Genomic DNA, 27,116 nt, shown 5'->3' on the forward strand with positions numbered 1-27,116 from the left:
TTTTTAACATTGAACATTTTTTTTTTTTGGCTGACTCAAAACGTAACTGTATAATACCTCAGTAATGGCCGGTATGCGTAACATTTAAGAGGCATAATAATTTTTTGAGCAGCTGAGTAATTCAATTCTTTTGTATTTGGTAGTAGATGCCATTCTTGAAAATAGTTATGGCCAACGGAAAACTTTCAAATAGCATTTATTTATTTATAAGTATATTCCACCTAGAAAATTTGCAATTATATTTATCAAAATGCTGGTAACAAACTAACACTTTTCCGGACGAATCCAATTCAATAAAGGAGTATCTTATAGTAGGCGTGTTGCTAACCTTGCCGAGAAAGACTCGTGAACGCCTTGATTGTTCCAAACCTGTGTAATCAAAAATATTATACCTATTAAGCATAAATATATCATCCATACAATTGCTTTAAAAGTGGTTAATATTTTTATATTTTAATTGTTTTTTAGAAAATTTTAGGTCCGTACCGTACATTTTCAATGTGTTATTTCGCACCGAATAATTTAAAAAAAAACACAGAATCAAACGACATTGACAATGACAAACGCGCTCTGGTAATTCAAAACAAAGCGCGGCGGAAATTTGTGTAATTTAAATTTCTAACTCTAGTTTGAAAGTTATAATTTTCGTACCACTTAGTACCTTCTTAGCTTGAGCCGTCACTGTAAGTAATATTTAATATTTACTAAAATAAATATACACTACAGTGACTATAATAGTCACTGTAGTTAAAATTCCAATTGAGACAATCTTTACCAATTTAATTTTTTGGAATACAATCGTTAACCATCAGTAAAATGTCAAAATAACACTTTTTTTTATTTATTATTTTGTGACATTCTTATAATATCATAATTATAAAATAAATAAACTTTAAATAACAACCATATTAGAAATTATAAATAAATACATACGATTATTTCGTTTTAATTTCTTTATTCTAGTTCTGAATAGATTTACGAGTTATAAATATTGTTGAATGTTTGAACTATAAACTGCAGCACGAAATCCATCATCAATAATTCAGACTAGTTCACATTAGAATAACAAAGTGGGGTCACAAGGTCTATATTAACGTAGAATAGAGCAAAAGGGAGCACATTTTACCCTCAATAATTTTAAATTGATTTACACGATTATTTAAACATTAGCATAGAATCTGTAATGCACGGTAGGGGAATGTACTGCTTTAAAAAAAAAAATCACAAACCACAGACAAAAAAGGTAGGTACATCACATATACCAAATAACGTTTATAAAAAAAGGCATATTACTCAGTATAATTTTACAGATGATAAAAAATTCTGGAGTTAATATTCTTTGATTTATACATGATGTATAAAAAATATAAATGTTTATGGTATTTTTATTATGTATGATGAAAAAGTATTGAGTGTTTATTGGTTAATTTAAATTAGCCTTGTAAAACGGCGATACAGATGTCTATATGAATAGACGTAAATATTTTGATTCCGCTCATTTCTTTAGAACATAAACGCATTTGTATTAGTAGTAGTTTAAATAAAGTATTTTTATAAAACTCTAAAAAATAACGTTAGATATTTTGTAAAACCTAATATATTGTGGTATTTGACTATCAGGTGTGGCTTTCAACGTGAATACACAAACATTGTATATTAAGTATGTTTTTATTTCTATTATAGCAATAAATAAATATTAGTAATTTTAATAGGAAATATTAACAATAGTATTTCATCGGATAAATGTGTTCTGTGTTAAGTATTATTCACAATTTGAACTTCTGTTAGTTTTATTGTCGAAAAAACATGTATAATATTATTTATACAGTTATATAAAAATCATTACTTTTAACAACGTGAGCGTATTTTTTGCGCACACGTACATAAAAATTACAATATAAATTCGGCAATTTTTTGCCGTATGTGTATTTGTTACTATGTTCATATCTTCGCAATTTATTCTTTTCTATTGAATAGACTACGAGGCAGCACAATTTTAATTTAAGTTAATTTAAAAAACGATTAACCATGACGGACAATTCCGCGACGATCGGTCATAGTATCATAACGATATATTCAGTAACTTTTACGTGATTGCCACACAAAGAAAAAAAAACTCATTATTGATATTATTTTATTACATATATTTATATAAACATGTATGTAATCTGTATAGATAAAATAAAGTGTAACTTTGACATTATATTATAGAGTTATTTTGTAATAACAAACCCATAAGTCTCAAGCGCAGACTACAGCGTAGATCGTAAAATGTCAGAAAGTGATATACGACATGGACTGTGTATTTTTTATGTCATAGGTAGGTAGACGAGTAATTGGGCCACATGATGGTAAGTGTCACTGCCCATAGACAATGGCGCCGTACAACATTTGAACCATTCCTTACATCGCCAATTCGTCAACAACATTGGGAGCTAAGATATTGTCTCCCTTGTGCATTTACGCTGGTTCACTCACTCTTCAAACCCGAATACAACTATATTGAGTATTGCTTCTTGGCAGTAGAATATATGGGTGGTACCTACACAGAAGGGCTTGCACAAAGCCCACCGAGTAAATAACTATATCATTTACGGGACGCACGCATTAAAATAGATTATCACCGTAGATAGGTTTCCGAAGTGTAAGGGATGAGTTACGAAGTGAGCTCTTACAGAATAGCTGTACAGTGACATTTTCAAAGGTTTTTATCTTCAAAATATATAAAACGAATTACATGTTGTTATATAATTAATTTAACTTATCTAATGGGTATAGTACTAACTATTACCTTGCATAAAGTCGTTTTATATTGTTGTAACAAACGAAATTTATTTATAATAGAATTACTTACTAAATAAATAAGGATATAAATATACTTTATATGATTCCTAATATAAAATATCTACTGTACAAAATATCTTTTTCTTTTTTTAATCTATTTTATTAGACGGAGCTTTGTCACTCAGGAACTATGTCCCGTAATTTTATATTTAAATGATATAAGTATTTATTGTAAGTATATCTGTTTATTGAACATATAAATATCCTATACAGTATCTTGGCTCTCTCTGATAGAGGAGAAACAAGTATGTTATTACAGAGTCCAATATCATAGCATAATTTCGGTAAAACGTATTTTCTCGCGGCTGTACAAAATATCATAACAGCGTGGAAAGGTGGCAAGAAGGATAACAACACAGCCCCTAATCGTAATTCCGATTCTCTGGAAGAAAAATGAGCCAGCTCATCTGTCACCAGTAAAGCCAATAAAAGGAGGTGTTATATGTTTTAAAAAAAAAAAGCTCTATTACTCCAAGGTCCAATTATCTCAACCAATATATGTGCCAATATATTGGTGCCAATATATCATTTGGAATTAGAAAGTAGAGACGAATATTTGTGCCGCTTATTCGTTTCAGCATTTTCCGGTGCAGATCCGGCCTCGGAGATTACTTCCTCGATATGAGTCGGGGCTAATTAAATAATTATTTACAATTAAATTAAACTAAACAAATAAATTGGTGTTTAATAAATTAGCCCGAAAGGTTATATATATATAGTTCGGATGGTCTCGGGGACTGTGACAGAAAATTCTGAGGAGACCAGCTGGATTACACTTATGTAGGCAGATACAATATTATTTAATGAATTATCAATTCAAGTTTTGCTTCCCACCAATTAGGGTCATAACCGTGTATAAAAAAGATTTAATTGTTGTTATTGTTTCGTTAGTAATTGAAACAATCGAAACTACGTCATTTGAATAAAAAAAACGCTAACAATATATTAAAGAGCACAAAGATTATTTTCTTATATATTATTATTTTTATATATATTAATTAGGTACTTAATAATATTTTTTATACTTTATGAGTTTATTACTGTGAAGAACTAAGTTCTGTTTGTAAATTTTCTAGATTCATACAAAAGTTACTAATCCGATTCGTATAGAACTTTTCATTACGATAGGTCATAACTCAAGAATTTATGCTGCATTTATTTTGGATATAGTAAATTACTTCACTTTACTTGATACTTTATTGAAATAATATAAGAGAAAATAAATAAATAAAACATGGATGCAGCCGAAATAAAAGAAGCGGACAATGGCGACCTCTTCCAGGCAACCAACGGTTTATATATAGAATATGAGATTTATTTATGTAGTACTTTAATGAGAAAGCCGAGATAGCTCAAAAGTTCTGAGAAACTGCATCTGAACCGAAGATTATGCAAGCCGGCGAGATCAGCTGAATTTTCATGTGCTCGATTTGTGTGTATAATTCATCTCGTCCTGGGTTGTAAGGAAAACATCGTGAGGAGACCTGCTTGTGGCGGATGAGAATCTGTCACGTTTATCCACCATCATTGGAGCAACCGAATTCGAGAAGCGTGGTAGAATGAGATCCTAACCCACTTCTCAAACTTAACTACAGTGCCGTCGTTAGGGGCGCGATGGGGCGTCGGCCCAGGTCGCCAAATTCCTAAGTCCTAAATACACTCAATACTCTATGCATATCTTTAGACTCGGTCCTCGCCCCCTTCCAATTACGCCCGCTACGTACTAAAAATGGTCGTCCCATGTTTTCTGGGCCGTCTTGGACCTAGCCAGTCCGACCCTGGTCATATTAAAGGGCGCCGGTTAACATCGGTTAAAAAGTTATAAATATATAAAATCTAAACATGGAAAATAAAATGTTGTGTTAAGTGAAATGTTTAAAGAGATTAAAAGCCGTTGACATTATTATCTATACATATATTACAGGTAACATGTCGTGATGTATATTACGTGTCACTCGAAAACCATTGGCTGTTACACAAGTTAACATGGACCAGAGTTATATCCAAAAACAGGAAAATATTATTTATATATTGTACTTGTTAGATTTCAACACTATCTAACAGTTTCATTTCGTTGACGATGAATATGAAGATTCATTCAACATAAGCTCATCACCGACGACTGTTAGATTATATATTTTTTATCGAAATAAATATAATTAAAGATCTAATCTTAACAACAACTTACATTAGAAAGTAACAGAAATTTAAACAAAAAAAAAAGTTTGCAAATTAAACAATATGTAGTTTAATTTTAAATATAATTAAATTACTAAAAGTTTTAGTCAATCACTTTAGAATCGAGATTTTACAAGATTATTTTATATATAAAGTTACTGCCGGTTCTTAAGACTACAGAGAATATCAACAAGAAACTCAGTTGTTAATCTTTTTTATTATTTATATAATCTTTTATTGAGTAATACCTCTTATTAATTATTGTTTTTTAACATAAGATATAAATATATTTTATTTGCAAAGTTAATTAAATGGGGACTTTATAGGAATAAATAATTTTTAGGATTATTCACTGCGCAAGTCAGACTGCGTATAGCGGGACTTTTAAAATGGGCACTTATAAAAACAATTGTTTTGACCGTGAACGCCTTAATTGCAAATTGGTGTGTCATTCAGAATCACCTGATTCTTATTCTTGTGATGTAACATAATGTTAAATCTTATAAATTCTATTCAAACATTTAAATACTTATATTAAAAATATCATGCTTTATTAAGTCCAGATAAATTATTGTATACATAACTATATACTCCTTGTACTACATTGCTAGTAGTTTTCAATAAGAATTTGCTTTGATAAATAATTAATTACTTTATTTGTCTAAAGCATGGTTTTTGGCCCGATAGTGTATTTTCTTCAAGTAGCCTTTTCCTAAATAAAAATATATAAACAATATTTGTCGACCGCGGCTTCGCTCGAGTTTAAGAGTCGTCATGTGATCGGTATAAAAGTCTATTTCTTTCCTTGAGTTTGAAACTTGCTTCATAGCATATTTCATCGAATTCGGTTCACTGGTTTAACCGTGACAGTACAACAGACAGACGGAATTCCTTTCGCATTTATAATATTAGCATAGATGAATAATTTAAATTGCCAGAAGAGTTTATCGTGGTGATGTAACAAAGTATGACAGTATAGCATCGCCAATGTATATTCCCCTGCTGGTCATCGAGCTTCTCTCTTCTTGAGTGTTTGGAGATAATCCCACCAAGCTTCTCCAATACGGGTCCGCCGTTCCCGTGATAAACATGAAACAAAATAAAGCACAAAGCAGGTTCAAAATTTAAACCCATGCGATTCCCAGTATGATTCCTATTGCGAATATGAAATATATAACACTCTACGATAAACAACGTAACAGCAGTAACAATTGATCAATGCGTTTAATCTCAACCTGATCTCGTGCATCGCGTGCACGCAGTAAGGACAATTATGTAAATTCAATGCTTAGCCATTGCGTCATGTTCGACTATGACTCGAGATTATCAATAAGGCTGTGAGCACAAAAGCTAAGAAGCCTATATTTGTGTGACAACTATATTAACGGTTACAAATATGTGTTACCATTCTTATTTTATTCCGTTTTTATTACTTTTTCTAAGTTACTAAATAAAGTCTGCGTGCTACATGATAATATAAACAATATATAATGAACTATTATTTAAGGGACAATTTCGCATTAGATATTATCGGGGGTGTAACTCAGTGGTAGAGTGTCTGCTTCGCATGCTGAAAGTCCTGGGTTCAAATCCCAGCTCCTCCATAATGATAACTGTTTTTTTGTAGAAAAGTTTGCCGATGGTTAAGTTTGTTTTTGAATATTTTTATCGTTTTTTTTATAATAAGTTATTGTTATCATATTATACTTATAAGTTAATAAATATTACAATTTAATATTAAACTAGCAAAGAACATAGGTACATATTAATATATTTTAGTAGTGTTCCATGTTCTGACTTCAAGTCCAATGTCCTTCTAGAACTTTCTTCGGAACGGCTAAAAATCAATAAATGTTGATAAACCAATTTGCCGCTCATGTAACGCCATCTACTTTTTACTCAGGACTTAAGAAGAAAAAGATTACATGGCGAGCGACATCTATCGAACAAGTTTCCAAATATTCATAAAGTCACAGTTCCGGGTTCACAGAGGAGCGTGAACGGTATTACTGAAGTTTTTAAAACATTTAAACTAAATTTTAAATGTAATAACTATTGTAGAATGTATAAGCACATTCCGAATACCGTGGATTCAAAATACCTACTATTATTATCCGTCACTGACATTCGTCTACGACGCCATTTCGAAGTGTACCATAACCATTAACCATAGGGCGTTTCACAAATGCCATAGACTAAAATAGAGTTTTCAAGTGTATAAAACCTTTGGTATACTGTTCATTAATTTGTTTCTACATATGCCTAAACATTCTATTTAATTATTAAATAATAATGAAGAAGGATTATAAGGTATATTCGGCACCATATTCAATTATAGATAGGTTTCGATATTTTTGAATATATAAGACGATCTGAATCGCTCGTTCATATTTCAGTTTGTGCCAAAAAATCTTTAAGAACTTGCATACAACCCTGCATCTACAACTTTAGCCGTTTGAACACAGATAGAGTTATTTTTGCACTTATAATATTAGTATAAATGCCTAGCAAACGAAAATTAAAATTAAGTTCGTATTTGGTACGTCCTCATAAACTTAGGTAGTTACCTACCTTTTTCACAAATAAATATTAAATAAAAAAAGGCAATCACTTATTCATGTTGCATACTCGGGGAAAGAAATGCTAAAAATAAAAACTGAAAGTAATAAGCATTTCATGAGTTTTTTTTTTCTTAAGATTCCGTGCACACAATATAAGCGTGGCGAGCGATAATTGTGGTAGGAATGTATGATAGTATATTATGAAATAGCTACTTTTTACTAACCATATAAACGCCATGAACTCCTCAAAAAACTTGTATCCAAAGCGGTAAAAGAAAATACCTTCAAATATTTTTAAAAAACCTCTTATATTTCAAGTCCGAGTACAACAAAAACCAACTGAATCAATGCCGGCTCTGCCGAGTTCTAAAGGGCCACCAGCGCTCCAGTTTAACTTATCAGCTTAATTTGAATAAATATATTACTTATATAACATGCTATGATATCAAAATAGCGAAGAACTAACGCGACATTAATTGAACAAGAAACGTTAACGGGCAATTTTAAATCTGATATTTTAATAACGTTTCATAACATTCCAACGTTGTCTAACTGACAAACTATATAAGCATATTGTAAAAAATATTTTATTTTTAAATATAATAAATAGATGTTCGTAGTTTTTTGTCATGCAATAAAAAATGTGGTACAGAATTTTAATCGAATTATTCATTTAAATAAATTACAAAAGCGCGCCAAAAGCACGACTCGCCGCGCCGGTTCGCCTCGCTGAACATTGATCAGGATAAGTCTTTTTATATACGCCTAAAATTAATTTAATGAAATAAAACTCTATATTTGTTTAATATTTTAATGAAAATTCAACTAAACGTATAAATCTTATTTATACTTACATTTAACAAGTAAATGGATTAATATTTACATATAGCTGATGAGAGCGCTGCATACATTGCACGCTCTCATTTAAAATTGCACTAACAAAAATATGGGACACCGACACATCGATATCCAACTTACTCGATTGATATTTATAAAATTAATAGCATTCATAAAATCATAAATAATCGATTAAATATCGATAACAACCATCTCGATTCGAATCTAATATTGTATATATGTATGTATATATATATAAAACGAAATACACTCATCAAGGTAGCAGCGCGCGGATCGGATTCGTCGAGATGGAATATTATTTTTCGTACAATGTAAACATTTTAATATAAATTATAAAATTACATTTTAAAAACTCACTACGAAAACGTACACGTACTGACAATGAATTATTTATAATGACTTTATTTTAATTAAATCTTTATGCTTAAAATTTATTACCTATTTATCGTTTGGCATTGTTTTTAAATGAATAATATTTACATTTGTAAATTGTAAGCGAAATAATTGTTGTATTAAAATAAATTTAAATATTAATTTTGAACATCAATCGAGTGTAGATTATAACGAGTAAACATTCTGTATAATCAGTTATCAAGTAAATGCAGTCTTACTCCGCGACCTCGGGTGGTCGCCCCAGCGAGACCGCTCTACCACTAGTGCTAACACTACATCGCTGTACGATACATCTGCTAAGAAACTTCTAAGCTTAATAACTGTTAATCTGTAAAACTGGATTTGAATTCTCTTATAATGATACTGAGAAATATTGAGAAATAAACATAGCCACCAACTGATATATGAACATATATATATATATATACAAAAGATTTTATTTCTTATGTTTTTTTGTAATAAAAAAATATTAAAAAGAAACAAGCGTTTTATGACACAAATCCGCAAAAAAAAATTGTACACGAAAATCGCATGTGATAGAAAAAAAAGATAAGCTCCAAGAATGAGAAGACAAATTGATTCTTATTGATGTAACGTTACAGTGAAAAGTGAGTTTCAAATATTCACTCGATTCAATTCTTTACGCGAAAATCCAAACTTGTCTCCTGTTTTTCGGAATGTTGATTTGTTTGAGAATTAAATTAAATTGATTCAAGAAGAAGGTTTTTCGACTAAAACGTGAAATTACAATTTAAAAATCAATCAAGTCAATGTTATGTCAAATTGGTTCTTACATTTAATGTGTACAGTAAAACCAATTTATTTTAGTTTATTTTAGGTACCAACTGAAAATTAATATAATTTTGGAAGGGTCAGCAGTCAGCACACTCGCTTCGAACGACAGGATGGTAATTTCTGTGTGAATACATTTTATAATCATAAAACCCAATTCACAAAGTACATATATATATAGCTTAACACGGATAGCAAACAATTATAAACGATAATATTTAATTTAATGTCAAAGATTAATCCAGTTTTACAAAAACCTACATCCATACAAACAAACTAACTACGAATAAATTGATCCTACAAATATTATTGGAATAATAAAAACGGCCTCGCCTATACGAAACGATAACAAGACTATAATAAACCGTTAATTATGGCGACTAGACTAGATCTTTGGAGGGATTTATCTAGGAAATATGGAAGAGCTACAGGTTTGACGTACTTGCGATTAGAATACAATAGATTTACATTATACAAACGTTCAAATATAATAAATATAAACAAAATGGAAAAATTCAAATGTATGACGTATACAAAATACGGCGAACAACCAGTTAGTAGGTACAGAAATGACCGGCAACTAATATTCAATTTAAAAATAAACCAGTACCGCTCATAAATATGTAAGAATCATCATAACAGAATTGGAGATTTTTTTTTTAAATCGACCGCACACGACACTGTTTACAGAAACTACATACGGAAAATTACATCTTGTACATACAAAAATATTCTTGTATTCTTTATATAAAAATATATTGTAGACTTTGTTTAATTCGATCGGTTCTATTTCCAACTATTGTTGTTGATATTAAAATTACTTTTAGATTTGTTTCTGGCTCTTAATATAATTTGAAACGATCTCAAATGTATACAGTACTTACTTTTAAAACTATAACAATAAAAGATAATACAATATATCCACAGTAAATATTTACCCGATCGCAAGCACGTCAATATATAACAAAGAACTACAAAGGATTTCAAACAAAACATTCTACATCTATTCGTGAGTCCGTCAGAGCGAGTCGAGGCGCGTGCGCTGCACCGCGAGCAGCGCCGACTGCTGCTTCAGACTCTTGCGCAAACTCTCCAGGGTCTGTAAAACCTGGAAAATTAAATAGTAATCAGTTACTTTTTAGGTTATTCAAAAATATAAATCGATATGGTATTGTTTATTTTAAATACCATAGCAACAAACATATTTCTAATTTCATGCATAATCAAATATCTTACTACTAAATGAACCAAGTTATTATTTGGTACTTAATGCTGGATTTAATTGTTCATTGACTTTCAATATTTCTCGACAATTAAATAGTTGTATTTAGTACAATATAAGTATACAATTCTTCGTTCATCTAACCTAGCATAATTCAACCCAATTTCCTATTCTGTAAGATCAAGCTCTTAACTCACCTCAGAACACGATCGTAAAATCAATATATTAGTATTAAAATAGCTTAACACCGTAATTCGTAATTTTCATGAGTGAGATACGAAGTGAGTTCTTCAATCAATAGCAATCGTGTTTTTATCCGTTTACTTATAAATTACCGTTATTTGACGACTCTATACGACTTTATACCAGCATGAAAAGTCATCGAAGTCAAAAGATTGCAATAATCTAAACCGTTTGATAATTTATATTCCTAGTCAGACTGTCAAAGCTAAGGCTGCGTCGATAAAAGTAGTGGCCAACGATTGCCCGCTGGTAAAGTAAAGTTGTGACGTATGACGAGAGTCAAGCGCGGCTGTCGCCTGCACATCAAGACAGTAAAGTTGGTTCGTTTGTTTTAGTTCCTTCGAAGTGCGACAAAATTCTAAGCCCAAACCGTATCGTAATTTTTGAACGTTGTGGATTTCGAGAATTAGCCTCTAAGCGGCCGGCGCCATTGAAATACGATTAAGCAATTCCAGTTACAATAGTATTAAACAATAAGTACTACGTGTCAAGGTCCGTGACAATGGATTCTTTTAATTAGCTAACCGATCAAGTTTCTACAGCTTCATTGACTTTAATTAACAAATTACTTAGATAGACATAACTTGATTGTCAAAGTAGTTTGTGGAGTTGACAGAGTAATATCCTTCATTACGACTATCAATATGGCAATTAGATTGATTATTATTCTTGCTGATATGTATATCGGTATGTATCAAAAATACATTAAAATTTAGCTAAAGTCAAACACAATAAAATTACATAAAACTAAATTTAATAAACGAATAAGATAAAAATGATAATTCCGTAATGTGGAATCTCACCGATTTTCTAATGATTGAAAAAGAAAATATTCCATTGCGGAAACGATATTATAATAAGCCCATAATCTTCCTTTAAACGGTACACGTGGCACAGAATAGGTTACAGCGAATTTAACCTCACGGCCGAGGTGAGGGCGCCGCACAGATTCAAGTTACCAATTTCCTTCGTACGTGTTAACCGAAAAAGCTGCTACTTACGTAAAAGGTATCTATGAAGAATTTATATTAGACGGTCACAGAGAACAATGTTTATGAAATCTAAGGTATTTCTAAAAACTAATCTTACCTCATCACGTGCGTACGCCTTTCTCTTTGGCGGTTCAGAGTGCGGTCTATCATGGGGCGAAAGGGGCTGAATGGGGGGCCGATTGGTAGGTGGAGGGGCCGCGAGTGGAGAGCGCCGTGCCACAGGCGACAACCGTCGGGGAGGCTCAGGGGAGTTGGCCCGGATGAAATTCGTGACGTGAGTGCGTTCTGGGCTCCGTCGGGGCGCTTCCACCTTTAAATCATTCCGGTTCGGATAATACACAAAAGTACAAAAGGAAAACGTCTATAGAATAGTAAAAACGTAATCGTAACATTACGTAACGCAAAGTAAAGGAATTTTTGTGCCGTGGAAGTTTTATATCGGGTGATTGATAAATTCTAAAAGTCATATAAGATATGCAATCTAGTAGCAATAACAAAAGCTTAAAGCATACCTCAGTAGCTCTCAATTCTCTAATCCTTGGGTTATGAGGTGGTTCTATCGGTGCTCTTGATACTGTTACGAGTAACTTCTCAGCCTCTCTTATCAACTCTCGGTACTTCCTCTCCGCTTCTCTGTCGGCTTCCATCAGTGGATCACGCTCTCTTACTGGGGGTGGGGGGGGCGCATGAAACCGACGACGCATACGAGGTGGAGTCGCGCCTGAAACGTTCAGTTCATTTTCTTATTTCATTTAAAAAGGTAAAAGATTAATTATATTGTATTGATTATTTTCTTGTGTTCGTTTTGGCTTTGTTTGATTAATTAAGGGTTGCTCATTAAACATGTTATGTTTTTAGCAACTTTTTAACACCCAATCCTCCCCACGTTCTTGCCCATAGTGGTCATACGTGGTGAGGTTATAAGCTAACGAAAAAAATCTAAGGAATTATTTTTATACACGTTAAATATATATATTTTTTTGCAGAATATTATTTTTAAATGCAGATTTAATCTAATGTAATCCTGGAAAATTGAGCACCGTTATAAAAATAGCTAGACACACATCAAGGTTGCAGGATGTTTGACCAAAACGAGTTCAGAAATCGGCCAAAATAAACACACGTGATGTCACTCTCACCCCGTTTATGATATTTCGTGATTTTTCTGAAGGCGTTCGAGCATCACGTGAGTAACTCGATCCCTTACAAACACATATAACCCACATCATATTGCTCATTATACATTATTCTTAGACGCACCTGCAGAACGTGGTGGTCTCCGTGGTGGTCTGCGTCTTCTTGCTCTTCGTCTACTCGGTGAAGATGCACTATCTGGCTCATCCTCATCTCCCCCATCTAATCCCGTGTCTCCGTCAGAATCAACGTCAGCATCTGAAAGTATAGCCGTTTCCCTTCCCCTGCCCTTTACGCCTCTACCTTCTTCATCACTTGACACCCCACCTCTGTAATATGATGATCTGTAAGGCTCTGGTGATAGGTGGGGAGATAAATGTGGTGACACGTGTGGTGACATATGTGGCGACCTGAAAATAAAATACCACCTGTTGTGTATAAATTTTAAAGTTAGCCAAGCTATATAACAAAGGTTAAAATACATGAATTTTAACCGATGACTTCGAATTCAAGCTTGGGTACCACTGAATTTTCATATTCTTAATTTGTGTTTATAATTGATCTCGTGCTCAGCGGTCAAGGAAAAATCGTGAGAAAACCTGCATATCTCGGATGAAAATCCGCTACGTTTGATTCCACCAACGTTAGAGCATCGTTGTTGAAACATCATTCATCTCTTTTCTCGTCACCTTCTCCTCAAAATGAGAGGCCTTAGATCGGCAATAGGAGTTGTACATGCTGTTATATTTATATTTCTTTTTTTCTTTAAAATTATAATTCATTTGTTTTTTACGATTATCTCGATTGAGAAAGTTAAATAAATATGCATAAATATTATATATATTACCTTGATCCATATTTATGTGAATCCAAAGAGTAAGGAGCGTGCTGTAATTGAAATTGTGGCGGTGGCGGACATTGCAAAGACTGTTGCTGGAAGAGATGCGGAGTTCGTTTCTTTCCGTTAGGGGACGTTCCCCCTAGCCACGGGTTAGTACGAATTCGACACCGCGGTCGAGGTGAGGGCGTCGCACAGATCGGAGGTTCTGGTATACATCTTCGTACTGTTGCGCTTGAACGGCGCTGAAATTTTAAAGTAAAATAAAGCAATAACGCTACTTACATGAGTTGATTAAAATTAACGACAGGAACTTCCATATAAAAATATATTGACTTGGTAGTTCCAAATCAAATTAATACATCTTTCCTAGAGTATTATTCGTTTCTGGTGTTCCACCATTACCTATTAATAAATTTAAATCTTATGTTAAAAAATGTAAATCGAAAAAACGCGGCAATATAAGTAGATATGCAATTTGCGTACGGAATCTTTAAATTTAATTGTACATATATACATTTCTTTTAAGAGTAACTTTAAAGAATAACTTAGTTTCTTATCGGCTCTTTTTTATTCTTCTTCCTTCTATTCCTTATCTTCCTATTGTTGGTAATTTTTTCACGTTATTTTTAAATTTAAGCATTTATATTTTATTTTAATATTGTGAAGGATTTTTAGTACGTATTCCATCACGAAATCTTGTAAATTAACTACTCTTGTCTTAAAGATTTCGAAACAGAAAGTCTATTGATTCTCGTTATGTATAAATTCCTTGGAATCATTAACAGTCTATAAAATTCGTAAAGCAATCTCAAACACAGTTTATAGTATTATTATATACATTTAACAAGCGTTGTCAGTCATACTGGCGAACTGAACGATGTCCTCAATCCTCCTTTAATTAACTTAACCTTGACCCAATATTTATAAAGCTGATATATAGCAACTTTATTCGATTATATTTGAAAATATATCTTTGTATTTAATATGATTATAAAAAGAACTGGTAAAATATATAGGGATCATTTAAACTGTACTTGAATAATCATACAAATTGTATATTTAAAACCACGCTTCGCCACTGTCATTATCCATTAAACAGTTTCTATGTATACCAGGCTCCGTCATAAAATCAACTCCATGATATAAAATATTATAGGTATATCAAACGAATTCGGATATAAATAACATAACAATTAAAAATGAATTATTACATAGCACCTAATCACTCCTATACAGTAAGTAAAATAAAATTTTATTCAAATTTGACAATTTGCCCTTTATGAAGTAAAAGGGCTTTACAAAAATTGCGCTCAGACTACCTGACGGCAGCTGGGCGCGGGTCAGTTATACAAGATAACATATTGGTGTCAGCATCAGTGCTCTCACTTTACGATCACTGCGCACTATGCTCCCCAAGACAAGGAAGTGCTCCAATATTAACACAGCTAGTACTTGTAACATCGTCCTGTGTTAACGCCATCGCGATTTAAGTGACAACTAACGCCATCTGTTATCATGATTTAGTACTACATTTTTTTATTGTATTTTAATCATTATAAGTATAACAGACATAAGTAGTAATAAAGTTTCATCTTCATATCAATAAAAATAATTAAAATATATATACATTAAAGCTTATGTTTCATATGTTTCAAAAAAATACTTCAATCTTTATAGTAAGTTTGTCGTAATTCTATAATCTGAGCTTATGAGAGCACATGTGTCAATACATAAAAGATGAAAAAAAAGAAAAATGTATATATTTGAAGTATTCAAAAGACAAACGGAGAAGATAAAGATATAAAACTTTGAACAGCTTTTAAAATTGAATATAAATTGTGATATTATATTAAGACAAATTATTCTGCTCGTCAGAATGGCCTTTAATGGATGTTCAGTCTTTATATAGCTCAGATAAAACGCTCCCCCATCAATTTATCCAGTCTAGTTCATTAATAAAGTAAAGCCAGACACGCGTGTAAGCCCATGGTAGGAATCGATAACCAAACTGTTATGGAAATGAAATTATCTACCAAAATTGGCCCAAATAAATAGTTATTAGTAATATTTTCTATTAAATTGTCTCATTGGTTTAAGGAATAACTTATAAGGCTGTAGATCGCGAGGCTTTGGGTTTAAATCCTGAGTTCAGTCATTCTAAACTTTCTGCGTTTTCTGCAAATAAATTCTCAGTAGTAACCCAGAGTCTGAAAGCTGGCAGTATTTAAGGTCCCGTACTTCAGAATGCACGTAAAGCTTTGCTTTCCATCGGGTTATGAAAGTGTGGGTAGTACCGCTTCACCTGTGTGTGCTACGTACCAGCCTGCACTATAAATATTTCCTGTACAATTGACAAGTCTTTATTAAAAATGGACGAAATGAGGGTTATCACCATGATTAATCATTTTTATCTAATAATTAAGTATTAAAGGACATAACATAACATAATCAGCCTGTAAATTTCCCACTGCTGGGCTAAGGCCTCCTCTCCCGTTGAGGAGAAGGTATGGAGCATATTCCACCACGCTGCTCCAATGCGGGTTGGTGGAATACACATGTGGCAGAATTTCGTTGAAATTAGACACATGCATGTTTCCTCACGATGTTTTCTTTCACCGCCGAGCACGAGATGAATTATAAACACAAATTAAGCACATGAAAATTCAGTGGAGCCTGCCTGGGTTTGAACCCGAAATCATCGGTTAAGATGCACGCGTTCTAACCACTGGTTTTAATACTCATTAATTGATTACATACAAATTTACCTAAATCTAAAAATGTTATTCAATTGCAGATTATAATCTCTTGCAACTGGAGATATTATGTAAGAATAAACTGGAAACTCACCGTAGAATACGAGCGTGATATTTTAGAATGTGTGCGACATTGACCATTATAATTATAAAATTTATAAACACCACCTATTAAAATAACATGTCGTTTGTCGGTTGTCAATATTTCACGAATGAGATAAGAAGTAAAATCTTATCGAATCGCACTACTATTGGCAATTATAGAAACTGTACAGTAATAACTCAACAGTTCAGACTTAAGTCATAATAATTATGTTTCGACGATACAATGGTTACTAATTTTCGTTATCAGAATATGCAATTCTGCACGTCGATGAATATATAGAAATGCATATACAAAATGACAGATAAAAAAAATATCAAACACGATATTAATTTTACTGTATTATTATTAAGATTAAACGGGTTTTTCATTATAATTAAAGTTGTTGTTTCAAGTTACTATTATTGAACTCTTTAAAGCGATTTTCTTCATCGTTAACAGCTTTTGTTTCGAAACACAGAACAAATTAATCGCTATGAGACAAATCTGTTTTGTTGTTTCTTGCAAGAACCACCGATTATTATATTTGCTGTAATAATATTCCGAGCTTATTAAAGACAAGGTAGGCAGGCTAGGTAGGCGCGCTAGTAATAATATTCATAACGAAATATCTGCATAGCATAGTCGGAATAAATGTGTAGGTAGGTATTTCCATGGCTATTAACTTTGGTGGCAATTTCCGTCCTTACCATTTTATGTTCGTCATCCGTATCTAACGCTTTCTAAGATTTTTGTATATTTCGTACTGAGTTTTATTCATTTCTTTTCTATATATGTATATGTTTTATTCTATATTTTAATTGTGCGGATAGGCAAATGGTCCACTTGCACTACATTATATTAGGTAACTATTCCTTACATCGCCAATGCGCCAACAATCTTGAGAACTAAGATGATATGTCCTTTTGCCATAAAACTGGCCCAGTCACCCTCAAACCGGAACACAAAAATGCTAAGTATTGCTGCATAGCTGTAGAAGAATTGATGAGTGGGTGGCATTCATTTAAGTATAATCACATACTTGAATTGTATTTGAATTGAGAGCCTATATGATGCAGCGGAACGAACATATGTATATAACACATCTTAAACGTAGACTGCCAATTTTGCCAATTCCGGTCAAGAACCACTGACTTTGTGAAGTATTGCATTCGTGCTAACTATTTGGTTTGGGCAGTACGCTCGATTTATTAGAAATCATTTAATGAACAAAAGCGGAATATCAAATAAGTCCTGTTTCTAATTAAAAATAGTTATAATTTTGTAAACTAATTTCGTATTATTTTATAATTAGTACTTACGTACTTATTCTGTAAATCTGTAAACGTCGGAAGTGTATTTTATTCGACGATAAAATATAAATAAATATTGAATTTGAATTTTAACTAAACTTACACGCGAAAAAAAATCGAACAAGGATAAAGTGTGGTAGATCAAGATCTTATATATATTAACAAGAAAAGAAAAGCTTAGATTCCATGAAGAATATTTAACAAATGTTACATAAAATACTTAACTATATAAAACTGACCGATGTACTCGTATGAACAGTCATCGTTTTAAAATAATACTTTAATATTTCATACGCAACATATTTCAATCGTATATTTCAGTTGTACACAAGTAAGTCGGTAGGGAAATCGACTAGACATCGGTTAGGCAACAAAAGACAACGATGCTATCCCTCAGGTGCAAGTAAATTGATAAAATGAAAAGCTCGTACAGAAATGGCATTCAATTCAGAAAATATACGGGCACTTGTTATTTTAATGTTCATTTTTACAATTACCATTTAATTGTCGTTTGAATTGAATGTTTTCTGCACCAGTTCTATTGATGTACCTATTTAAAAACTTAATAGTACTTTTTATACAATAAAACTACGTAGAGCTTTAATTAATTGTTCAACGAGATACGAGCTAATTCTATGCATTGTTTTCGGATATCATTATATCATATACACAAGCTACGTAACGGGAATTATAATTTCAATAGTTACATTACAATTGATTCGAGTGCTGTCTCAATTTAAAACAATTTCATGATCTGTACTAATTCACGTTTCTATCACATTAGTGATATTTTACAATAAATAATCCTTCCAAAATTAATAGCAGTATAATCTTTTTTCTCGATAGTAAGAATTATTATTTTAATTTATTGAAATGATCAAAAAGCCCATTTATTCATAACAACACTGAATGAGTACAGTATCATCAGAAATTTATCGTTACATTATGAGAAGTCGAGACGATTGACTACACGGCTTTCATGAGTTTGAATATATTTACATAAGGCCAGCACCTTATATACTTTTGTTACCCTGTGTAATATTATGTACAAAGTAAATTAGATGAGTTAGTTTGGAGACTCTGTCTTATGAAATAAGTATTCTTAGTAAGCATTCTTTAATCATGTTTAGGTACATAATTATAATCTTATTTTCTATCATAAAATAAATTACATTTAAAATAAAATAGTGCATTTAAAAATAATATCGTATACCAATAATAATTGAAATTTACCTTTGCCGGCTCATGATAGAGGTGTGTGGTTGGTGGAGCAGGCGGCGGCGGGGGCGCAACGAGAGGAGCGGCGAGCGGAGCGGACAGCGGGGCGGGAGCCGCGCCTGGTGACGTACCATCCGTAGAATAGCCAGTACTATACGCGCTCTCGGGGGACGAGAGGTGTGGGGGAGGCAATGGTCCGGTAGAAGGGGCGACCGATTGCCTAGTCTGCTTCTGTTTACGCTTCTTCGCCCGCCCTAGCTGCGCTTCCATCCATGACTTAAGCCGCGCGCCCAGCATGCCGCCGCCGGCACCTGCATACGACGACATCATGGCATAAAAGAAGTGATACGTATTTTATTTGCACAAACTCGTTTCGTAAATGAATTCCACTATGAAAGAGAATATTTGCTACAAACATAGACATATTTAGCTGGAAGCGTTCTGTTTGATTGATTAAGAAAAATGACTCGACAGAGTACGTACGTATTATATTGCTTTAAAAGAAATATTTGTTACATAATTCCACAGAAAATGGAAACGTTTATTTTCTTGGGAAAACACAAACGGAACCAGCGTAGGGGTACCGTAACGGGCTGCCTAAAAGCGTGAAAGGGGAAATTTATTTTCATATTCACACAAACGTGCGCGTTCATAACCAACAAAGGATTTACAGAAAACTGTTATGTTAAACACGAGAAGAGAGCAACCACAATTGTTTTTCCCTTCTAACATTTCATCATCATTCCCTGTCATCGAAACCCTCTCTTTGAAGTAAACAAAAGTAGTGACATAAAATGTTTTATCGTCGTTACGTCATTTCGTTGAGACGAGACGTCGGTTTGTTTCGAGCCCACGACGTTATATTTACAGACCCTTCAACTTTAGAGCTATTGTCATTCTCCTCGCAGAAATCGGTGCTCATTTCATTTATTCGAACGTAATAAAATAGACTTAACATTATCGATAAATTCATCGATATTTAGTACGACAATAAAAATAATTACAATTGTTTTAGACACATTTTTGTTACCTATATGTAATGGTAACGTTGGTAATAAGCGCTATTTATCGTCGAATCTTCGATAACGACGAAACACTAATGCATTTTTTATTTAGTCAGAGGGTGGAATGTTCCCTCTGACAAAACCACTTTTAAATCATATCACATTCCATGCTACAAAATACATGTCAAAGTGTTTAATAAATAATTATAGCAAACTTTTTTTCATGATAAATTAAAGATTATTTTAAACTGTATCATACTCTGTGTATTCTTATATACTCTGCAATGCACAAATAATTTTAAATTATATAAATTCAAATACTATTTAAAATCACAATACACGACATGGTATTTTTAAATGTTGAAGCTTCTTGCCGGTTCTTCTCGGTAGAATCTGCATTCCGTACCGGTGGTAGCTTCACTTAATATATTTTGTTAAATGCTTGTAAAAGCCTACTTGAATAAAGTATATTTTGATTTTGAATTAAAAATAAATACGATAAAAATATTTTGCAAAATTTTATTTATAAATAGAAACGAGAGTAAGATAATACCCATCAGCTTAATAGAAGTCTGGAATCGTAGCGATGGAACGTGTATATACGGTCTTTTATCTATAAAAGCACATTGTCCCCTAGTAGTGTCGCGTTTCAAGAAAAACCGCCAATAGTAAATGGGATCGCTTAGAACATTATTCTCATTTACAGTCAATGTTTATGTAAACATTGGTATACTTGATGAATAATGAAACATTTTCTTATGTTTTTGAGACCAGTAGGTATACTTTCAAATCGAATAATATAACAAGTCGATATCTATACTAGTATTATAAAGCTAAAGAGTTTGTTTGTTTGTTTGTTTAATTGAACGCGCTATTTCCAGGACAAAAAACTATAAGGCTATATGCCATGACGCTTCAATCTATAGAAGCAAAATTATGTAAGACAGAATCTGTAACATAGCCGAGCGAAGACGGTACGAGCAGTTACAAATAAAATTAATTATTGTACTTATTTAAACTAAAAGTATATTTTCAACTAAGAAACTTTGTTCATTTGATTATCTGATTTTTATTATCTAACAACTGCCCTCCCTTCAAACGCAGGTGCGTTCAAAAAACCGGAAACTATTTTGAAATAAGAGTAACAATCTTTGAATGGGTCATTGCGGCTGCTCTGAGTCCTCTCCACTTGAAAACTTCACAGACACAAATGAACCCACAATCTTCGGTTAAGTTTCAATACGTAACGATAAGGTAAAACTAACCTTATGATTACGTATTTATAACTGATAGAACAAAATGTCTAAAATAATGAACACAGAAAATGAAATTTCTTTTTTCATATCATTAAAAGTTGAAAATTATTGATCTAACTGTTCACTGTAACATTCAACAGTGTTATTCGTGTTTCATTATCATCTCTTAGTCTTATTCATTTTAAACTGTCGCGGTGTACATTATTTATTGTATGAATTAAAGTATAACTCACATACATATAAAATAAAACTCTCAGTTTATTAAAGTAACCTAAACGAAATTTATTCTGCCAAGATATTCTAAATATTAATCCGAAGCTTACGAATTGGTAGTATTTACACTCCCATTCCTCGGACAGAATTCTTTCTGGAATATGTAATCTTGTAACCAATAAATTAAATTTATTATATGTAACAAATTAAAACTGAATTCATAAGTTGACCTAAATATATGCTTCAAATAAAAACTTAACAAAGGCCAATGAAATTGAGATGAGATAACGTTGGAGCTGTACTAAACAAAAATGCTGAAAAGGGCAATCAAATCGGAGTATAAACAAAAAAAGTTATACGCGAACAATATGTACAAAGTGCAGACTGGCGAATGGATCTCCTGGTGACCACTGCTCATACACATCCATACTTATATTAGCACTATAAGAAATATATACCAAGCTCAGACACAACGATGTCTTATTTCTGTAATAACACTGACTCACTCACCCCTACTACAATACCTACTACAAATACAGTAATACTAAGTTTTACTGATTAGCGGTAGAATATACGATAGGTGGATGCTACCTACCCAGACGAGCTTACACAAAGCAAATACCAAAGCAAGACCAAGTAAAATAGGATTTGATTGATAACCTCCTCCTTCTTTATAATCTGTTAAAAAATATAAAGTTAATATACCTTTGAGGAAACGAACTATAAAAGTAGCTCGACTTCAAGGCTCTCAACAATTCAGAAAACCAAAAGCACTATCGTAACAGAAATGAGCGCGACAGTTATTGTTTCACACCCTTCTATAAACCGAATAGCTGTTGAGAAGACGGATGGAGTTTACGAGGGTACAACTTACGAGATTTGGCTAATATTCGCAATCCATTACCCGGTATTACGTTAGGGTATCGTATAGTGAATATGTTAGTGAACAGTTCGAGAAAAAACCACAAGTATTCTATCTATTAGAAACCGTAAATTTTAGGTATCGCTTAAGCATTTTAGACAAGAGTTACCACTATAATTGAGTTAGGTTTTTCCGGAGAATATATTTAATTCATAAAAATATTCATTTGTTGATTATAAAAAGTAATTGTTTCATTTGCCTTTCATCAATATTTATAATTTATTGTCTGGCCAAACCCTGTTTTTAAGAAACAATTCCCAAATATATTTTAATATTGTAATCGTAAAATTATCATCAAATAATCAATAATATTTTATTTGTAAAATAAATTTAGTCAGTCATGACAGATACATAAACTTATGATATACCAAATCCTTTTAAACAAGGCACACTTGTACCGGTAATAAAATTTGTCTATAAAATGTTGAGCTTGAGATCTTGTCATACACGATTAGATTTCATTTGGTCGGTTTTAAATAAAAGACGAAATCAATATTTCGTTCATAAGTATACATTTACTTATATTCCAGATTGTTGAATTAATTCTGTGAGACATAAAATATCCGAGTGTGACTGTGACATCGTATAGATCTATCTAGAAGTATATCTGTCTATTATTTTACCGGCACAATTTTTACTTGTTAAATTCAAATGTGTCTTTTGTAATATGTAGCATCAATCAACTGTAATGAGTTTTAATTCCGTATGCTTGTGCCCTAACGCTCTACAAGCTCTGGGTCTGCAAAATGCTCCTCCATAGAGATTGGTAGTGGCGCAGTTTCAGAATGCTGCCTCACCAGTCCCTAGCTACGATGCTGCTTATAATATATTGGTATCTTGTATGGATAAATTAAAAAATACTTTTCAATCTAAAGTTCGACTTTTTAGACGTCTGGGCAAATGTGGACATTTACGGAATTTTACTGTCTAGATTAAAATGTATATTTATGAATATAATATTTACCATAAAAGATATCTTATTTTATGGAATAGTCATGATATTCTGGATCGCCGGCGGTCATATGGTTGCGTAAACACTTGTAGCCTGTTTAAATGTAGGTTAAGTTACCTTTTCAAAGCCAGGGCGGCCTAGACTCATATTATAAAAATAATAAGCATTTTACAACGTAGTAGGTACTCGCTTATAAAAATATTTGTAATATTATTATTAGCTACTCATATAATGTCACGTTTTATCTTTCTTTGACGTAATATAATATTATGATAATATTAATATTCGAATAACACCTTTTTGTAATCCGCTCTAGGGAGAGGGGCCTCCACCCTCTCTCTGGGATAGGTACTGATCTTATAAACGGTTATTCAAATATAATATTAAACATCATAAATATAAAAACTGACAAATATTAATACTATTTTTATTTTTATTAAGAATTCCTACTAGATAATGTGTTAACTTTTTGGGGCAGTTTTTATAACAAAATAAAAATTCTAAACAAATTGCGTTGTGATCAAAATATATGTATAAACAGGCCAAGTAAATCGGGTTTAAGTATTATTAACAACGTTTCACTACAGCGTATTTGTGCCGTGTGAATGATGGTTAAAAAAAAATCTACTCCTTACACGAAGAAGCAATTAAGTTTAAAAACTTAATAATAAATAAAAAAGCTGCAAAAGATAATTCGCAAGCAGTAGTTACTTTTTATAAATAGTATGACTAAAATATGATAAAAATAGTTTTGTTATTAAATCCTTTGATATTGAAAACACAAATATGATGACGAAGCGGATACCGAGCGGCTGGAGCTTTAATTAACAAATCATATATGCATTTATTCAGGACTCTTCTCGACCAAGCGGAAACAAATGTTGCAAAAAAATAATAACTTATTTCAGACGTAATAGAAAAAACCTATATTATTTGCTTTAAATGTAGATTTGATTCTCAATAAATAATCAAGTACAATATTGTTTATTTATATTTAAAGTTAGTATATATATATATATATATTCCTATTCTGTAACTACGATGAAACAACTTTTAAAAAACATTTCATTCGATATCCTTTTTATAAATTGCAAACAGTTGCGCTCCTTTTAGAAATGAGTTGAGTATTTGCATTCGGACCGAATCCTTATCCGTCTTATGTAACATTTCGGCGACGAATTCAATTTTGGGGTTAAAGCTCTCTTAACTAAATCTACTTATACAGTACAGAGTTTATACGATTCGATTATAAAGTTATTTTATATCAATGTAATATTAGGAACGGTCTACACAGTGCGAATTATTGTGTCTGGTTATTTACTGTATAAAAACCATTTTCGGTGTACAGTACACTTAAAAGAAAACCTTAAATTTTGCGGATTTTCTTCCAATTTAGCATTGTTCGGTTCTCGTTATAGAAACTGCAATACTGCATAGCAAAGGCGTATCCTTTGCCAGGAAAATAAGACGAAAATTCAAAAAGTATTTTCATCTAAAATTCATGGCTACGTACAAACTGAAATTGCTTGAGATAATACAAAAATTGCGAAAGTACATACAATACATTTTCGGTGATTATTAATCGAATTTTTCTTAACGGTATTAAAAATTATTACATTATTTTGATTAAATAAATTTACTAGAAATATTATTTTAATTTAATTCTATTCTTTACAAAGTATCTAATAAATGTAATACATTTATTAAAAACATAAAATTTTATGTTGTCATTTAATTTACAAAAAGAGCTCTAAATAAAATTCATATATTTAAACCGTGTTCGTTATAAGATCGTGCAAAATGAACTAATTGCGAACGTTTCAATCAATTCACTCAAAAAAAAAAGAAAGAGCTAAGCTACATATATAAGCTACTCAAATGCTTACTTTTAACTTTTATGTATAAAATAAAATATTAAAAAAGGCGAATGAAATCTACTCATAGAAATACCAGAGATAAATGTATTTAAAAATATTATATCACGAATATTTTTAGTCTTGTAAATCTAGAAACACGCCTTTGGCTTACAACTCACGTTTTCAACACATACCGGCTCATTATCACCTTACAGATTTGTGAATGAAGCAAAAAAACTGAAAGGTGCCGATCACCTCAGGCAATTGCATGGAAATACAAAAGATGACCTAGATGAAAGTTGCACGTAGAAATAAAACTGTGTTTATAACAGTTTTATTTATAATTAATGAACATAAAAATGCTTTAGAAAATACTACTTTAAATGAGTTTCGTCACAATTTGATTTATTAATACTGCGATTAATAAAATCCTAACTTTTAAATATAGTAATCCTACCTTCTTAATTTGCAACACTAACCGAAATGTAAACATTAAAAAGTATAGAGTACTGCTAGCGGTTAGAATTTTGAACAGCATTCTATGTATGCTTCGCATGTATATGTTTTAAGGATATCTCCAAGAGCATTTCAACCGAATTTTGTACAACCCTTCAGATCGGCTCACTTAGAAACCTCTCACAGGGGCAGTGGGCTATTGAACGAACCGCTCATTTGTTAGTGCGTCAGAAGCCTGAGCGGCGATTATAGATCCACGTGCGGAAATGAAGACTTCCGAAAGGAATTCATGAATTAAAATATGTATTTATGTATGTCGCGAGACAGTTCTTAATTTAAATACTGTGTTTACTTACAGGGGCGCACGGTTGTGTGCAATCGGTGGATGCAAGTGCGTTGGTTGTCGACGCATGCCGAGCACGATCAGCGAGTCGGCGACACGCGGCGGCCGCCGGCTTAGCACTGACGCACGCACGCGCGTCTGAGTCGCCCGCCCTACAGCTACGACGCCACGCGCTACGCCGCTACGATGGGTGCTTTTACACCGATACGATGGAAATATAATTCATAATTATTTAACAAATACAACTGAACTAAAGATTTAATTCTTATTTAAATTCTATTACGTCTTCGAATATTAACATTTTTATGACTAAGACGTAGAAAGTACTAAAGAGTATCTTTATTAATATATTACTATTATTGTAAAGATATATTAAACCAAACATAGTATTATATCATAAATTGAAAGTTATAACTGTAAACGTTATTCGCGATGTATATTGACCAATCTAATACTTATCTAAAATGAACAAAATTAAAACCAACAAAACATTTTTTTAAGAGTTTTTCACGGTGTAACGTCTTCCGATAGATAGTCGCTCGAGTCTCGTGGCGGCGATTACGTTAATATCCGGGGGTAGATTTGACAATAAAAATAAACGCTATCCTCGCTGGTTCGACAAAAACTCAAAACGATATAAATCTGTTCATGAAGACATCCTTAATAATATTTCTCTCTCTCATAAAAAAA

General features: G+C 32.3%; 1 protein-coding gene and 2 non-coding genes across 4 annotated transcripts; 1 reads left to right on the forward strand and 2 right to left on the reverse strand.

The window, feature by feature from the left end:
* The first annotated feature begins 6,554 nt into the window (after positions 1–6,554).
* Trnaa-cgc (transfer RNA alanine (anticodon CGC)) lies at positions 6,555–6,626 on the forward strand. Its single transcript has one exon. It is a non-coding gene; the product is annotated as a tRNA-Ala (tRNA).
* A 3,947-nt stretch (positions 6,627–10,573) lies between these two features.
* On the reverse strand, positions 10,574–26,638 carry LOC113401057 (serine/arginine repetitive matrix protein 1-like). Of its 2 annotated transcripts, XM_026640773.2 has the most exons (7): positions 26,440–26,638; positions 19,440–19,735; positions 14,065–14,300; positions 13,344–13,627; positions 12,596–12,804; positions 12,181–12,393; positions 10,574–10,734 (listed from the first exon to the last, which is right to left on the reverse strand). In XM_026640773.2, the coding sequence occupies exons 2-7, from the start codon at positions 19,719–19,721 to the stop codon at positions 10,645–10,647; spliced, it is 1,314 nt and encodes a 437-aa protein (XP_026496558.1). In that variant the 5' UTR covers positions 19,722–19,735; positions 26,440–26,638; the 3' UTR covers positions 10,574–10,644. The 2 variants fall into 2 exon arrangements, with proteins under 2 accessions (XP_026496558.1, XP_026496559.1); XM_026640774.2 differs by lacking the exon at positions 12,181–12,393.
* On the reverse strand, positions 15,352–15,486 carry LOC113401099 (U4atac minor spliceosomal RNA). The gene has a single exon (XR_003369116.2). It is a non-coding gene; the product is annotated as a U4atac minor spliceosomal RNA (small nuclear RNA).
* Positions 26,639–27,116: the final 478 nt, after the last annotated feature.

Source organism: Vanessa tameamea, chromosome 2 (genome assembly GCF_037043105.1).
Source record: "Vanessa tameamea isolate UH-Manoa-2023 chromosome 2, ilVanTame1 primary haplotype, whole genome shotgun sequence".
Classification (NCBI taxonomy): domain Eukaryota; kingdom Metazoa; phylum Arthropoda; class Insecta; order Lepidoptera; family Nymphalidae; genus Vanessa; species Vanessa tameamea.

Coding starts and splice junctions, on each gene's coding strand:
- LOC113401057 (XM_026640773.2), bottom strand. CDS start 19,721: ATGCTGGGCGCGCGGCTTAAGTCATGGATGGAAGCGCAGCTAGGGCGG. Junction 12,805..13,343: donor GAGACCACCACGTTCTGCAG/GTGCGTCTAAGA, acceptor TGAACGTTTCAG/GCGCGACTCCACCTCGTATG. Junction 12,394..12,595: donor GAGAATTGAGAGCTACTGAG/GTATGCTTTAAG, acceptor AATGATTTAAAG/GTGGAAGCGCCCCGACGGAG.